Source organism: Cavenderia fasciculata, assembly GCF_000203815.1.
Source record: "Cavenderia fasciculata unplaced genomic scaffold Scf_Dfasci-G-o-80e12.f1-5, whole genome shotgun sequence".
Taxonomy (NCBI): domain Eukaryota; phylum Evosea; class Eumycetozoa; order Acytosteliales; family Cavenderiaceae; genus Cavenderia; species Cavenderia fasciculata.
Window position 1 is genome coordinate 820,288 of NW_004457735.1, and position 17,359 is coordinate 837,646.

The 17,359-nt window shown below is 36.1% G+C and overlaps 4 protein-coding genes across 4 annotated transcripts; all 4 read left to right on the forward strand.

Annotated features, from left to right (window-relative positions):
- Positions 1 to 288: 288 nt before the first annotated feature.
- Positions 289 to 2,421, forward strand: DFA_05156 (uncharacterized protein; the record flags this gene model as incomplete). Its single annotated transcript, XM_004360820.1, has 4 exons — positions 289 to 297; positions 689 to 709; positions 1,776 to 1,871; positions 2,377 to 2,421. 4 exons carry the CDS (start codon positions 289 to 291, stop codon positions 2,419 to 2,421), a joined length of 171 nt encoding a protein of 56 aa, XP_004360877.1.
- A 751-nt stretch (positions 2,422 to 3,172) lies between these two features.
- On the forward strand, positions 3,173 to 7,567 carry gflB (RasGEF domain-containing protein; the record flags this gene model as incomplete). Its single annotated transcript, XM_004360821.1, has 3 exons — positions 3,173 to 4,745; positions 4,815 to 4,991; positions 5,058 to 7,567. The coding sequence occupies 3 exons, from the start codon at positions 3,173 to 3,175 to the stop codon at positions 7,565 to 7,567; spliced, it is 4,260 nt and encodes a 1,419-aa protein (XP_004360878.1).
- A 233-nt stretch (positions 7,568 to 7,800) lies between these two features.
- On the forward strand, positions 7,801 to 12,448 carry DFA_05158 (uncharacterized protein; the record flags this gene model as incomplete). The annotated part of the gene is given in 12 exon segments (XM_004360822.1): positions 7,801 to 7,882; positions 8,127 to 8,163; positions 8,183 to 8,296; positions 8,413 to 8,469; positions 8,645 to 8,824; positions 8,905 to 9,198; positions 9,290 to 9,433; positions 9,658 to 9,792; positions 9,856 to 10,625; positions 10,698 to 10,766; positions 10,792 to 11,127; positions 11,163 to 12,448. 12 exon segments carry the CDS (start codon positions 7,801 to 7,803, stop codon positions 12,446 to 12,448), a joined length of 3,504 nt encoding a protein of 1,167 aa, XP_004360879.1.
- A 707-nt stretch (positions 12,449 to 13,155) lies between these two features.
- On the forward strand, positions 13,156 to 17,171 carry DFA_05159 (uncharacterized protein; the record flags this gene model as incomplete). Its single annotated transcript, XM_004360823.1, has 9 exons — positions 13,156 to 13,205; positions 13,333 to 13,512; positions 13,581 to 13,871; positions 14,070 to 14,093; positions 14,173 to 14,238; positions 14,306 to 14,440; positions 14,527 to 15,278; positions 15,363 to 15,752; positions 15,973 to 17,171. The coding sequence occupies 9 exons, from the start codon at positions 13,156 to 13,158 to the stop codon at positions 17,169 to 17,171; spliced, it is 3,087 nt and encodes a 1,028-aa protein (XP_004360880.1).
- Between the last annotated feature and the right edge of the window lie 188 nt (positions 17,172 to 17,359).

Here is a 17,359-nt window from a genome sequence, read left to right on the forward strand (position 1 = left end):
AGGAATATCTCCTCCTCTTTTTAATACAAAAGAAAGAGGAGATTGTAGTATTGTCTATATTGGTATTGGTAGTTAAGTTGTTGTTGTTTGCTCTTTCTTTTTACAAAGTAGTATATTGTCTGTCGTCTGATACTGTTACTGTGTTGTTTTTGTTGTATTTTAATGATTCTACTCTTTTTATGTTTACAATAGCATTCTCAATAACTCTCTCCTTTTCTCTATATTATATTATATAATATACAATATTGAATATATCTTATTATTATTATTACTATCTTTCAATATATTATGACTTGTGTATGTTCAACTGTGATTTATTATTCTACTATTACTATTTATTGAATTTTATTATTGTCTTGTTTGTTGTTGTTGTTGTTTTTGTAGTTGCTGCTGCTGTTGTATGTGTATGTTGAATGTTGTATCTATTTAATTATTATTTATTATTATTTGATATTTGAGAGAGACAGTAGGAAAGGAAGAAGAGGAAGGAGAAAAAGTTTAATGTAAAAACTATGTGTCATATAAAAACAAAAGTGCACCACCTAAAAATTTCGAGTTGGTGGATGATGACCAAAACATTTGTCACTTTTTATTTCATTCCGGCGGTCAGCTCTATGAAGACAGCTTGATTGCGCAACCACCTCACCATGCAAAGTTTCATTTACTTTCCTTTTTTTTTTTTTTGAAGACGAATCTATTACCATCATCTGTAGGGATCCTCTTCCACCAATTGATGATCTAGACTAGACCACCTCTATCTCTCGTCAGTCAAATCAAGAAACCCCCCAAACCCAACTCAACCAATATATTTTATATTATTATTATTATTTTTTAAAAATAGATTTCCCAAACCTCAAACATGTCATTATTACATATACTATAATTTATTTTATTATCCTTGCTTGACCAACAAATTGTTTGTTGTTGCTGCTCTGACATATTTTCGCAGAGTATGGATTTTCCGCCACCCAAATTGAGTATTGCGCGTTTTCGTCTCTTTGACACGAATCGATTCCGAATCTTTTTCGAAAAAAAAAGTGAAAGGAAGATCTTCCAGCTCCTCCACAATACAATTGCAAAACGGAATAAATCCGTTGTAGTAGTGTTTCCTTTTCTCATCAAAGATGGCCGCCGACCTGACTATATCAGGACGAGTGACGATAGCAACACCATTATATTATAGAATGAACATGGAAAGGAAAGGAAGGGAAGCGCACTTCAGATGTGCATTCGATCGAATGCGAAAAGTGCAACTTTATCTCTCTCTCTCTCTATCTCTCTCTTTGTCTACTACTGTCCATGTAAATCCTTCGGCACATAACATTGTAATCTTGCAATATTGTACATACATACATCATACATACCCTTCTTCCTCTTATCTATTTATATTATTATAATTATAATTGTGTTAATTGAGCAATGTACAACTTAAACATTAAGAGAGAGAGATAGAGGTGAAGAGAAGTCGAGAGAAATCTCGAAAAGTCGTTTCATGATAAAATAAGGAGAGGATAGTTATTGATATAAACCTTAATGTTCTCTCCTCCTCCTTGCTACACATAACTAACTATCTAACTGATAGTACTATAGTAAATTATCTTAAAGGTTTTTGTTGCACGAGAATTGACTCATGTGATAGGAAAATTACATCTTTTCTGAGTGAATCAATGAAAGCAAGGTCGTTCATTCATTATGAGACAACGACTTTTGTGCCAAAAAACCATTATCAGAATTTGGCTTGACCCTTTTTTGTTTTTGTTTTTTTTTATGAAAAGTTTAAACTCCACACCCCCCAACAACAACAAAGAAAGAAAAGCAGGACAGCAGGTAGACAGAAGAAGAGTAAGAGTGCAAGAGAGAAAGAGAGAGAAGTAACAACAACAACAACAACAACAACAATAACAAAAGAGAATAGAATAACATAGACTACTACTACTACTTGGACTGACCTGATTAAAGTAAGAGAGTGAAGAAGAAGAACTACATTAAATATCATCAATCAATCAATCAATCAATCAATCAATCAAGTAAACATATATCAGATATATATATAAACAACAAGCCCACACTTACAAAGCAAAGAAGAGGAATGTGATTGATCATATGATAATGAAGAGTAAACAGAAAGAGAGAGAAAGATGGATTGATTGATTGATTGATTGATTGGTGATCAGTGATTGATTGGTTGATTGATTGATCTCAAGATGGAAAACAGTTTTGTGTGATACCAACCATCATCATCATCATAAACAACAACAATAATATAGTATTCTGTGATTATTAAATACTGACTTGTTATTCATCATTGTTATTTATTACAATTATCTAGTTATTATTTATTTTTAGATACTTTGTATTATATATAATTTGTAATAGCATCAACAACAACAACAACAACAACAACAACAACAACAACAATAATAATATCCATCTTATTACGAGCAATTAGACAGACAGAAATTGATTGATCGATTGATTGATAGAGGATATATAATTTAAAACCCACCGATTAATTTGTATTGTAAGTGTCAAAAGAGAGATAACAAAACAAAGCAAAGCAAGGCAAAGCAATCAATTGAGTATTTGATGACTGATACCTTTCTATTATATCATACTATACCATAGTTATATAGTGTTTTACCATATTTTGAAAAGACAGAGAATCATTACCTCCCCAACCCCACTCTTTTAAAGATCAATTCTACTCAAACTTTAGTGAGTATCTACCCATTCATTACACCCCAAACAACAATATTATTATTATATAGTACATACATACACACACATTTATATATTTATATACTCGCGATGAATGAATGATGTATAAAAAAAGCAATAGCAATAGCAACAATAGGTGGGGATTTAAAAATAGATAGATTTTATTTGTTGCATTGTGGTTTGGACAAACAAAATATCTCCATTTTCTCCACAAAAAATATATAAGGAGAGCGAACGAGTAATAATAATAATATAATACTACTATTGAAGAGAAAAGAGAATTTACAATTGATAGAATGAATCATTCATTCATTCTATCTATCATATCATATCATATGAAATGAAAATGAACCATCCATTCCATTCCATTTATTATTTCTTTATTTATTTATTTATTTATTTATTATCCATATATAATTATATTATTATTATAATTTTAATTTCATATATATATATGGATATTATAGTATTAACATATTTTCTATTTAATCCAATAAAGATCATGGCAGAGGTAACAGAGGGATTTTCCGCGTTATCTTTTTGGAAGAATGTAGAAAAGAAAAATATATCGACGAGCTTTAAGGAGTCGCCTGGACGGTCGGCGCCCAAGAAGCTCAATTTCCCGCTTCTCAAACCACCCGCACCCGAAGACGAGGCATCGACATCGGTGCTTGTCAAGAGCGAGTGGGACGACCAAAACGTCACGGGCGCATTTGATTTCTGGAAGAAAAAGGCCATCGAGGTCAAAGAGGAGACGGAACGCTACAACACACGTCGCAGCTACAGAAACACTGTCGACTTGACCAACATCTTGGCCAAATCTTCGAGCGATCAGAATCTGTCCGAGAAGGGTGGTGACTCGCCCAAATCATTGGACAGTTTGTCCAGTGGTGGTGGTGGTAGTGGCAGCAGCAGCGGTAGCAGCTTGTCACCTCTGATCACAGTGTCACCCACGTCAAATATCAATATCAATGCGTCACCCGAGACGTCGCCTATTGGCGATGCCGAGCAACGCACGGGTGCAGTGAGTGACCAACTGGTCGTCGACGACACCAACATGGTACGTAGTTTTAGACGGTCGAGATCGATCAGTTGTGAAGCTATCCCACAGGTGGCAACCAGCACTACTAGCACTAGCACTACTAGTACTGTTGTTCAACCAACCGCATCGACCGACAAACAAGAACAAGATGTTGAAGAGTCATCGTCATCGGATGAAGAGTCTGATCTCAGCAGCGAAGAGTCGTATGACGAGTCGAGTGACGATGAGATGGACAAGTTGCATGAACATGAGCCAGCCACACCACCCAATGCCGATAGTTCTTCGTCGCCAGTACTAACGTCTACGCCAGCCGACCATCACGACCATCTCTCGTCGATCCAATCGATTTCACAAGTCCAAGAGGAATCGACGTACAAGTTGGACGTGCAGTCTGCAGCTGTCAGCCATCCCCACCATGACACTGCCACCCCCAGTCAACCATCATCGACTGTCCACACAACTACGACCGCCACGACACCAATGAATATTCCCGATCAAGCCACCCAACAAAAGCAACAGACCTCATCATCATCAGCAGCCTATCTCACACCACACTCGGGTAGTGGAAACAACAGTCTGTCATCATCACCACTCTCATCGTCGCCACTTGGCAAGGATGGAAGACCTAAAAAGGATGCTGGCAAACGTTCAATCGGTGCCACTCTAACGAGAACCATGACCAAAACCTTTGGCAAGGATGCCAATGGCAAACCAACCACATCGTCAGGATCAGGATCGTCACCCAACAGCAGTTTAAACAATGTACAACAGGTTTTACAACAACAACAACAACAACCATCCAACACACCCAAAAAGGAAAAGGTCAAGTTGGACAAACAAGAAAAAGAACGTCGTAAACAAGAAAAGAGAGAATTAAAGAAAAAGGAACGTGAACAAAAGAAACAATCAAAGAAAAAGAATTTAACAAAATCACTTTCTCTAACTGATATGTCAAAGAAAGCAATTACTGTTCCAGAATCTTCAAGTAAATAGAACAAATAGAAAAAGAAAAAAAAAGGATAATAATATTAATTAATTAATTTCTATATTTTAGGTGTATTTAAAGTAAGATTAACCAAATTGGTAGCAAATAATAATGGTAATTTACCACCATTTATTACTTCTGCTATTACATTCTTGAGTAATTCAGAGAATGTAGATGTATCATATATATTTATGGATGCTCATAATGATCCAACCGTTAAATCTCTTAGAGTTAAAGCTGAAAAAGGTATGAAACAAATGAAAATGAAAATGGAAATATATACAAATATTAATATTTATTTACTTTTTAAAGAGGAAATTGATTTTTCAACTATACCAAATCCAAGAATTGTTGGAGGTTTATTAAGAACATTTTTCGGAGATTTACCACAACCATTGTTCAACACCAAGTTTTATGATGACTTGATGGAGATTCAAGACATTACCAAACCAGAGGTCAAGTTGCACGATCTTCGTTCACTTATCTGGACCCTTTCACATCTTCGTCGCAATTTGTTGTTGCTCTTGGTCACCTTTTTGATGCAAAAGTATGTCAACTCGTCGCCCACCAAGCAGGCCACCGTTGGCATTTTGGCATCGACATTTGGCCCCGTGCTCTTTAGATCGGCCGACCCCAAGACTGCGTCGATCAACCAGATCCAGCGTGAAGAGACAATGCGTCTCATCCTCGAAAACAACGAGTTCCTCTTTGACCAGGTGGAAAAGAGCGATTTGGTCTATGCCAACCACGAGGGCAAGATGATTGTGGCCGAGGCATCTGTGGACTCTTTGGTCGACCGTGCCACCGACGTCTACTACCATTTTGCCGACAAGTACTTTATGTTGACGTTCTTTATGACACACCACTACTTTATCCAGCCAAATGACCTCGCCGACAAATTGATCCAGTTGCACCGCGAGAGTAACCGCGCCGAAAGCAAAAAGAAATGGAAAAAGAACCGTGGAGGCAAGCGTGCCGAAAAGATCAACGAGGCGGTCAAGCTGTGGGTCGACTACTGCTATCGTGAGTTGCGCGAGGACAAGAAGCTAGCTCAAAAGATTTTAAAGGGGTTCCCACATTTAGAGGCTCAACTCAGCTCGCGTCTGACGCAGTCTAGATTCGCATTTTCCGATATTCTCAAGGTACCCAAGTTCCACACCCGTACACGTAGTGCGTCCGTGTCGGATTCGCTGTTGTTTAGCGGTGCCATGAGCAAGGATCCATCGCTTGTGGCTATGGAGATTGCCGAGCAGGCGACCGTCGCAGACTATGACCTCTTTGTCAATGTGCGTTTGTCGGACTGGGTGCGTCTGTTGCAGGGGTCAGTTGACCCCACTCAATGCCCATACTTGGCCAATGCACTCAAAAAGTCGACTACTTGGTGTCAATGGGCCATGGGTGAGATCATGCAGGTCGAAGACAAAGGTCAACGTGTGCAAGTCATCTGTTTGCTCGTTGAGATTGCCGTCTACTGCCGCGAACTGTCCAACTACAACACATGCATCTCAATCTTGAACGCGTTTAATAACCACCACATCAAACGTCTCACTCAGACATGGGAGGCTGTGCCCGCCGAGACACGTGCCAAGATTACAAGGTTGTCGCAGGCTTTGGCCGTGTGGACTGCCAACACCACGAGCGCGAGTGGCGGTGCCACCCAATTTGCACAGATTTGCGCACAAATCTCGTCTGCGTGTGTGCCACACTTTGGCACGTTGCGTGCTGTGCTCCAGAGCTTTGATCAGTCGATGCCAACAAAGTCATCCGACGGACTACGTGTCAACGTCGACAAGTTGCGTCATGTCTTTAGTGCCGTCGTCGACTTGCAGCGTCTGCAACAACGTCAGTACACACTCAAGCCATCCAAGTTGTCGATCCATTTGCAAGACTTGCAAGCACCGACTATGGAGGAGTTGGCCGAGATGTCACTCGTATGTGAACCACCCACCACCACGAAAAAGTACACTGCACCCGTGGATGCGAGCGTTGCTGTGCCAGACTGGCGTGAGCAAATTGCCAAGTCGTACGCCAAGCCTGTCGCACAGACTGCCGTCGGCATTGATTTGCCACGTCTCGCCTGTTTCTTTACTATTGGCGGACGTCCAACCGTCACTGGTGCCGGCAAGGTCGCCGACATCCAAGCCAACATTGCCGCTCTATCGCGTCTTGTCTTGGGTGACGCTGCTGCCGCCGAAGCCAACTTTGAGAGTAAAATGTCCGACACGCTACCTCTGACCACTCCACCCGACTCGGACATTAAGCGCGAGCTTGTCAAGTATCTCGATGAGACTGTCGGTGCCGACCACCCCATCGTCAGCCTACTCAAGTGCTGCAACCAAGCCATCATTGCACCCGCCGTCATCGAGCTCACTCTCAACATTGCCAAGGGTATCCAATTTATGGATGCTGCAGGTTCATGGAGAATTGAAATTAATAGTAATATTATTAAAAAGGAAAACAATTCATCATCAGATGAAACCAACAACAATGAAAATAATAACGAAAATAGTAGTAATAGTAATAATGACCAAACAACAACATATATAGTTCGTCATATTAAGCGTCAAAAATCACGTTCGACAGAAGCAAAGGATCATTTTGAATTTGAATGGTCTCTTACCCTTACACTCGATTCATCCTGTAAAACCATCCAATCCTTTTCAATCAATATCATTTCCATCAACTTCTACTCTGACACTAATCCGCAACTTAAAGAACAAATCACTCAAACCCTTACCCCTTATTTATTAACTACTGATTGTATTAAAGAAATTAGTCAAGCTGTCCCAGCTGCTGCACCACCTTCCTCCTCAGATGTTTAAACATCCATCCATCCATCGTCATCATCATTCATAATAATAATCATGTCGATCATCCCTCCTATCTATATATTAATAATATTAATTAAATAGAAGAGTATTATACTTACGTAATAATCGACCGACAAATCAAAACACAACATTTATTATTAAAAAATAAAACCATTACCTATAATATTATTTATAAATGTGCAAAGTTCAAGGTTATATCATCTGCGACGACGGAGGGGAGTGGGATGGGATGTACAGATAAGGTGATCGATTTCTTTGGGAAAATTTCATCAAAGACATGCCATCATAAAAGCCCTCATTTGATTGGTAGGCGAGCCCCAATCACTTGATATTTAGATGAATCTACTAATGAATCCAGTGTGAATTGCGTAATAGTTAGCAAGATTTTTCAAAAGTAGATTCCAAGTTCAATGTAAAATAAGCATGTTCCGAAAAAGATATATCGCTGGAATTCGGAGATATTTTTTAGGGATGAAAATACATAGGCCATCCCACTGCCAGTTCTCCGTCGGTGATGAGAAATCTTCTATTTTTCTTTTTTACATACCAGTAAAAAATATTAAGATTAAGATTATTATTATTGTACAGTATATATATTTATTATAGAACACATCGATACATAGATGAAAATGAAAGCTTATTCCCACACCTGTCTATTCATCATAGTGTTGGTGTTGTTCATTTCCAACACACTCTCTCAAAATCTCAGTCCCCAAGAGTGTATGTATTATTTTTAAATATTTTTTATGTACCAACCAACAAACCATTCATTTGGTTTTACATTTGTACATATATTTATACTTATAATTATTTTATATATATATATACATATGTAGTGAATTCAGCAATATGGATCATCAAACAGTACAAAGTGGATGCTCCGATGGATCAAAGTCTATGTAATGGCCCGGTGTTTACTTGTGTTTCAGATCATGTAACTCAAATGTATGTAGTAGTACTATAGAACAACAACATGTTGTTGTTATATTGTTGCGGACATTTCTTTTAATTAAATCATTATTAATAATTCCTATCTTTCATATTCAATTCAATTATTGATTAATCTAGAATTTTACCAATTTCAAATACACAAGACAACGGAATGCCAGATGCAAACTTACAACTCTCATTCCCAGAGTTGGTAGAAGTATATATAAAAGATTCAACTGGTATATCAAGTGTAGCAGACCCACTATTATCTCTTTATGATCAAATGCCAACATGTTGTCCAAAGATAGAGGAGCTTCAGTATGTTTACTTAAAGACCAATATTTACTTCAAAGCTAATATATATATTTATTTTTTATTTTACTTTTTTCTAAAAATAGGTTTGGAGGAGACCCAACTTTAACCAATTTCCCAAATAATTTTTCATCCATCTCTACAACTCTGAAAAGATTTGTAGCTTCCCTTATTGGAAAACAAACAGTTAAATTCCCGAGTCATCCATCACTTGCTCAATTGGAACTTTTTGGAGATGAAACTACTACCGAGATTGTTATCGATGACAATGTTTTGCTACCCAATCTCAATGAGACTGTCTTTGGTGTTGTTGTCAATGAAAACCATCTTCAAACTATTAGCAATTTTACTGCAAAGTCATTCCCAGCTCTCAGATTATTGTATGTATCCTACTCTATAGTACCTTTTCCAAAATACTAATTTATTTAATTAATTAACTTTTGTGTATCTTAAATATATATATATATATAGATATCTACTACTTCCATTTTCTATTCCTCCAATCCACCTAAATTTAGATCTTCCAAGTCTCTATTCATTGTTTGTTCCACAAACTGACCTCACCACTCAAAACACCATTATTCACTTTAATGATACAAAGGGTCCTGTCGTGTTGTAAGTGTATAATAATAATATCATATTATATTATTTCAAATATATTCTAATATTTTTCGATCTTTGAATGTGAAATAGGTACTATTTAGGAAGTAGGGTTACATTTGATCCTAGTCTTGACAAACTAACAAGTCTAAAAAATGTGTATGTAAATTATAATATAATTAGATTATACTTTATCTTACTCTTTCATTCTTCTCTCCCTTCTATCGATATTTATTTAGTACTGGTGTAGAATATGATTCAACTGTCTATCCATTCTTGAATGGGTATCCACCCAATGTTGAATATATTGATTTCAGAATGACATCGATCAATAATATTCCTCCAGTTGTCATTCCTTCATCTGCCACCTCTATGTATGTAGTAATAATCTGCACGTCTATTTGTTAATCGTTCTTATATTTATTTTTGTTTAAAAGTAATTTAACAGGTTGTCCAATTACATTACCAATTGATTTCAATACAGTATTACAAAACACTACTGGAAATTTGGAATTAATATTTTTTGGAAATGGAAGCAATCCTTCACTTGTTGGACCACTGTCCCAAGAAACTGCATTGTGTAGGTTAAAAGGATTACAGTTGGAGGGTACTGGCGTCACTTCGATTCCAGATTGTTTTTGGTGTTATCAAAATGAACCAACTGTTAGATTTGCTGTTCCTGCCTCTGTTGTCTTCCCAGTTGGATTTACATGTCCAATAACATTTACCTCAACCAATCTAGTCACTGTATTCAAAAAGGCTATTATCAAGGGTAAAAACCTGGGTTGGGGTGCAAATGTCGGTGGAAATACTCTGGTTCCAATTGTTCCAAATGAGCAATTACAGGCTACCATCAATGGAGTTGCAACCGACGGACCACCTCAAAATATTAGTATTCAGTTTAGTAATGACTATCCAGCTTATACCTATCCATTTAAAGTGATGGAGGCTGGATTCAATGTAACAACTACTACTGCTACTCAAGAACCAAACCATATTACCATCACAATTACATTCTCTACTGTAAATACCAATATCCTTCATTTCGTATCGATTAATGGAAAATTTGCAACGATCGCCGTCATTAATAATGTTCCCGGTGCCTCTCAATTTGGATTCACTCCTACCCTTTCAACTGGTACTTATAATGTTACTATTTTCAATGCCTATTATTCAGTCACTGTTCCAAATGTTCAATATATACAATGTATGTTGCTAAAAATATGAATCAATTTAAATTTAAAGATTTTGACCAACACAAATAATTTCTAATTTTTAGCATACCCAATTGTCAATAATATCATATCTGATTCAATTATTTTAAATGGTTCAATCATTCAATTGGAGGGTAATTTTGGAACATATCTTGTCAGTTCATCAATCACCATTCAAAATAGTAAACAGTCAATACAACTACTCGGTATGTTCAATTACCGAGTTTACAACAACTAGAATATCGTGTAAGGTAGAGTCACCAATTTCAAGTGGTCTTGCTACTTTTAATATCACTGTCGATGGATACTCTATTCTCAAACAATACACTATTCAATCAGCTCAACAACAATGTGAGAGTGAAACTAATCATTGTGCCAATAATGGTGTTTGTACTCCAGATGGTATTTGTGATTGTAATGCCAATCAAGGTGGCTATTATAATAATTGTTCAAAACGTATGCACATTATTGTATTAATTACTATTTTTAAATTATGTATTTATTAATTATTTATTTTATTAAATTCCCAGCCTACCCATTTGCAACGAGTGGACAAGTGAACGATCAAAATACAACACAACGATCGATTAGTTTATTTGGTGACTTTGGACCCAATGCACTGACCAACTCATCGGTTAGAATCAACAACACAATGAATTGTATTATCAATCAATTAGAATCAACTCAATTCACCATTCAATGTCAACTTGAATCATCACCAACCATCTATGGTCCTGCTTCTGTTCAATTGAATGTTGATGGATTGTTGTTTGACAGTAAAACATATCTTATAAGATTCATTAAACCTTCGACTGGTGGAAAAATGGATAAAGAAATATGTGAAGAATCCACTCAATATTGTTTTGGACATGGAACATGTGATGACAATGGAATATGTCAATGTCAAAGTGGCTTTAATCCTGTTGATAATTGTTTGACTAAATTTGTCGATAATTCATCATACATCCCCAACCCAGAATCACCATCAACAAATATCAGCGTGGATGGAGTTGAATTTGGATTTGATATACTTGCCATTCAAGAAATAGGATTGGACAATGAAATTGTCAAGGAACTATTGACCAATAGTTGGATATCAAATATCACAACCAACAGTACATTTACAGATGCAGTCTATCAACTAGTAATCTCCAACACAAGTATCTTAGCAGACACACAAGTAACAGTCAACATAACATTCTCAACACAATCTCGAAGCATCACATTTGGCAACCAACAACTATTGATCAATCCCAATTCAATCAAATTGGCAGTATCTATCAATGGTTGGGAGTACTCATCGAATGTAGCAACACTCAGAGTAGTATTAAAGACAACAACCAACAACCAACAATCAATCGAATACGATTGCAAAGAGACCAACGTAGATTCATTCTCATACGATGATTATGGAACACTTCAATACCTCAGAGTACTCAAAGACAATGTTCAATTCAATGGTAGATTCATTGATTTTGCATTAGCAGATGGTCGAACAACCTACTCACAAACACTACTCATCAATCAAACATCAATCAACGATGAAGAGTTGGTTGCAATGATAGGTATCACACTACCACAATGTCAATCATGTGTACTCGATCCAGATTTCACACCATTGCTTGTTGTCAACGATAAAGATGGTGACTGTTCATCAACCGATAACAACAAATGGAAGATTATTGTTGGCAGTGTAGTTGGGGGTATTATTCTAGTATCGATAATCACAACAACTACAGTTTACATTAAAAAGAAGATAGTCTTTAAGAAACACAACAAAAAGTTGGAGATGAAATTAAACCTCCAAAGACTTTAGCCCCTTAATCAGTGGGTCGATCATCAAACAAAACTCAACCAAGCAAGTTTCGCTAGCCCTACTTTTCCTACAATAAATATAAAAGATCTCGATCTATTTTTCAACCACAAACACTCGATTCTCACAGATCCTCATTGGAACTCATCGAGTTGATTTTTTTGATTGCAGGAGTCGCGACTCTATTATTGGAAATTTGGGCTCACCATTGAAATAATTATTTATAATATCATCTAACTTAGTAAATGTCAGAATCGAAATTTAAGTCACTCACTTGCCTGGGACAACTCAATGATGCTCGCAAATCTCACTGAAAATATCTGGTTTCAGATCGCTATTCAATTTCGGTTTTTCGTTTCCAACGGGTGTTTCTGGTAAAAGGACCTGAAGCCAATCATTCGTTTTTATTGATAAAAAAGGTTACTTATAATCATCATTTGCATATTACACAGATAGATAAAAGAATGAACAACCACAGATATTCGTTTGTTCAAGCGATACGAATCATCGTAGTGTTTGTGTTATTTATTTCAAACACACTCTCACAAGATTTAAATCAAGCAGAGTGTATGTCATATGAAACAGTTGGTGTGGCGCAATTTTACAAAAGACAATGACTAATTTAAAATATCTTTTGTTTGACTCAATTTGTTTTCTTATTTTTTTATTTATGTATCTATCAATCTATCTACAATAGTGGATTCAGCAATATGGATTATCCAACAGTACAAATTACCATTACCGATGGATCAAACTCTATGTAATTCCAACCCCTATATTCAATGCTCTGGTGGTCACATCACTACTATGTAAATATATTTATATATTCTACTCTTTCTTAATCATTAATTAATTCATTTTTGTTTTTGTTTTTTTTGATACTTTAGATTTGTTTCAAACGAGCAATCGCAGACCAATGGTATGCCTGATAAGAATCTACAACTGACATTCCCACAATTGGATAGAATTAAGATAAGCGGGTCTGCTAGTTATTCAGTTGTAGCCGATCTGACCTTATCTTTATTTGACCAACTTCCTACATGTTGTCCACTGATCTATGATATTGAGTATGTTTTCATATCTTCGATCACTATCATATGATATGATAGTTTTTAACTTTGTTTTTGTTATTTAGGTTTGAAGGTGACCCTACTTTAAAGAATTTCCCAAATGGTTTTGGGTCGATCTCAACGACACTGCAAAGGTGTGCAATCTACTTTGTTGGTAAACAATCGATTAAATTTCCAAGTCATCCGACAGTAAGCGAATTGCAATTGTTAGGCGATGAAACCACGACAGAGTTTATTATTGAAGACACTGTTTTACTACCTGATTTAATGACGCTAGGATTTGGTCTGTCAAGTGGAAACGCTCTCCAATCAATTGGCAACATTACCGAAAAGTCATTCCCAGTTCTCACAATCATGTAGGTATCTCTGTTGCCGAAAATTAATTTCTAAATGATTGACCTTTTCCTTATTAATAATATACAATCCCCTAGATATACATACCTCCCATTTACTACACAACAGATTCATCTCAATATCAATCTCACAGGTCTCAGTCATTTGTATTGTGCACAAGTTGACGGACAAACATATCCAAACACCAATATTCATTTCAGAAATAGCCAAGGGTCAACGGCATTGTATGTATTTATGTTTTATATTTTAAAAACCCCATTTATAAAAATGACTAACTTCCTATATCTGTGTTTCTTTGAAAAGGGTTATGATAGGTAGTACTATATCCTTTGATCCAAGTCTTGATAAACTCACACGTCTAAAAACTATGTATGTATAAAATAACTATAGTTCTAGTGTTCTTAATTTATTGACTCTAATTTGATTCTTTATATAGAACAGGAAATGATTACGCCTCCACTCAATACCCATTCTCGCAAGCGTATCCACCAAACATTGTAAATGTGAATTACAGAACTGCATTATTCACTACGATTCCTCCTGTTACCCTTCCTTCAACTGCTGCCAACTTGTATGTATAAAATATTTCCTAGTTTTAAAATAACCAATCATTATTTTATTAACCTCTACTTCTACTGCTTCTACTATCTTTTACAGAGATATAAGTGATAATCTAATTGAATTGCCAATTGATTTTAATACAATATTGAAAAACTCTACTGGCAATTTGATTTTAAATCTTCAAAATAATGATAAACTTGTTGGACCACTCGATCAAGAAACTGCATTATGTAGATTGAAGACATTGAATTTGGCAGGTACTGGTGTCACTTCGCTGCCAGATTGTTTTTGGTGTTATCAAAATGAACCGATTTTTAGATTAGGTGCTCCCATTCCAATCCCTATTCCATTCACTTGTTCGATCACTTTTGATGATACCAATCTAGCCACTGTATTCGGAAAGACCATTATCAAGGGTAAAAATCTGGGTTGGGGTGCAAATGTCGGTGGTAATACTCTTGTTGCAATCGTTCCAAATGAACAATTACAGGCTACCCTCTCTGGACTTGTCACCGATTCACCACCACAACCAATCGATATTCAGTTTAGTAATGACTATCCAGAATACAAATACCAATTCAAAGTGGTAGAGGCTGGATTCACTGTATCAACTACTACATCTAGTCAACAACCAAATCATTTGACAATCGTCACAGTTACATTCTTGACAGTAAATACCTACCTCAGTCATACTGCATCGATAAATGGAGTATTGGCAACAACAATATCAAATGTTGGTATTACCTATCAATTTGGTTTCACAAATCAGCTTTCAACTGGTACTTATAATGTTAATATTTCAAATGACTATTATTCGTTCATTGTTCCTAATGTTCAATATACACAATGTATGTTATAGATTGAATTATTAAAATGTATTTAATTAATTATCAGACTAACCATCATTCTATTTTTTAATTTCTAATATTTAGCATACCCAATTGTCGATAATTTTATATCCGATGCAATTGTTAAATCTGGATCGACCATTCAATTGGAGGGTAATTTTGGAACATATCTTGTCAGCTCATCAGTCACCATTCAAAATAGTAACAGTCAATACAACTACTCGGTATGTTCAATTACCGAGTTTACAACAACTAGAATATCGTGTAAGGTAGAGTCACCAATTTCAAGTGGTCTTGCTACTTTTAATATCACTGTCGATGGATACTCTATTCTCAAACAATATACTATTCAATCAGCTCAACAACAATGTGAGAGTGAAACTAATCATTGTGCCAATAATGGTGCTTGTACTCCAGATGGTATTTGTGTTTGTAATATCAATCAAGGCGGCTATTATAATAATTGTTCAAAACGTATGTATAATAATGATAATTAATTTAAAAATATTTTATCAATTAATTAATATTAATTTTAATCCACCATTAGCATACCCATTTGCAACGAGTGGACAAGTGAACGATCAAAATACAACACAACGGTCGATTAGTTTATTTGGTGACTTTGGACCCAACGCACTGACCAACTCATCGGTTAGAATCAACAACACAATGAATTGTATTATCAATCAATTAGAATCAACTCAATTCACCATTCAATGTCAACTTGAATCATCACCAACCATCTATGGTCCTGCTTCTGTTCAATTGAATGTTGATGGATTGTTGTTTGATAGTAAAACATATCTTATCAGATTCATTAAACCATCGACTGGTGGTTCAACTACTTCATCAACAACTTCAGTTCCAACTACCTCTACAAGTACAACAGGAGGAGAAACACCCAAAACACCCAAAGAAATATGTTCAGATACCACACAATATTGTTTTGGACATGGAACATGTGATGACAATGGAATATGTCAATGTCAAAGTGGCTTTAATCCTGTTGATAATTGTTTGACTAAATTTGCAGACAATACAACCTATATTCCCAATCCAGAATCACCATCAACAAATATCAGTGTAGATGGAGTTGAATTTGGATTTGATATAGTTGCCATTCAAGAAATAGGATTGGACAATGAAATTGTCAAGGAACTATTGACCAATAGTTGGTTGTCAAATATCACCACCAACAGTACATTTACAGATGCAGTCTACCAACTAGTAATCTCCAACACAAGTATCTTAGCAGACACACAAGTAACAGTCAACATAACATTCTCAACACAATCTCGAAGCATCACATTTGGCAACCAACAACTATTGATCAATCCCAATTCAATCAAATTGGCAGTATCTATCAATGGTTGGGAGTATTCATCGAATGTAGCAACACTCAGAGTAGTATTAAAGACAACAACCAACAACCAACAATCAATCGAATACGATTGCAAAGAGACAGACATCTCATCATTTTCATACGATGACTATGGAACACTTCAATACCTCAGAGTACTCAAAGACAATGTTCAATTCAATGGTAGATTCATTGACTTTGCATTAGCAGATGGTCGAAAAACCTACTCACAAACACTACTCATCAATCAAACATCGATCAGTGATGAAGAGTCAGTTTCAATGATAGGTATCACACTACCACAATGTCAATCATGTGTACTCGATCCAGATTTCACACCATTACTTGTTGTCAACGATAAAGATGGTCACTGTTCATCAACCGACCAAAAGTGGAAGATTATCGTTGGATGTGTCGTTGGTGGTATTGGTTTGGTTGCCATCGCTGTTGGATCAGTCATCTATTATCGAAAGAATATGCGTACAAAGAGATATGACGCAAAGATGGCGGCTAAATTAAAGTCATTCAGTTAGATACATCAATGAATCAATCGATCGATCAAGTGTCTTCAAAAACAAAGCAAGGCGGCTTTCGGTTCAAATAAAATATCGGCATTGCAACAATAAAAGATAAAATTGATTTTTGACACGCCGGATTTCTCACAAACCCAACGAGAAACTTCAACAACACCCACATTGTCTTTGTGATTGAAAGGATAGAT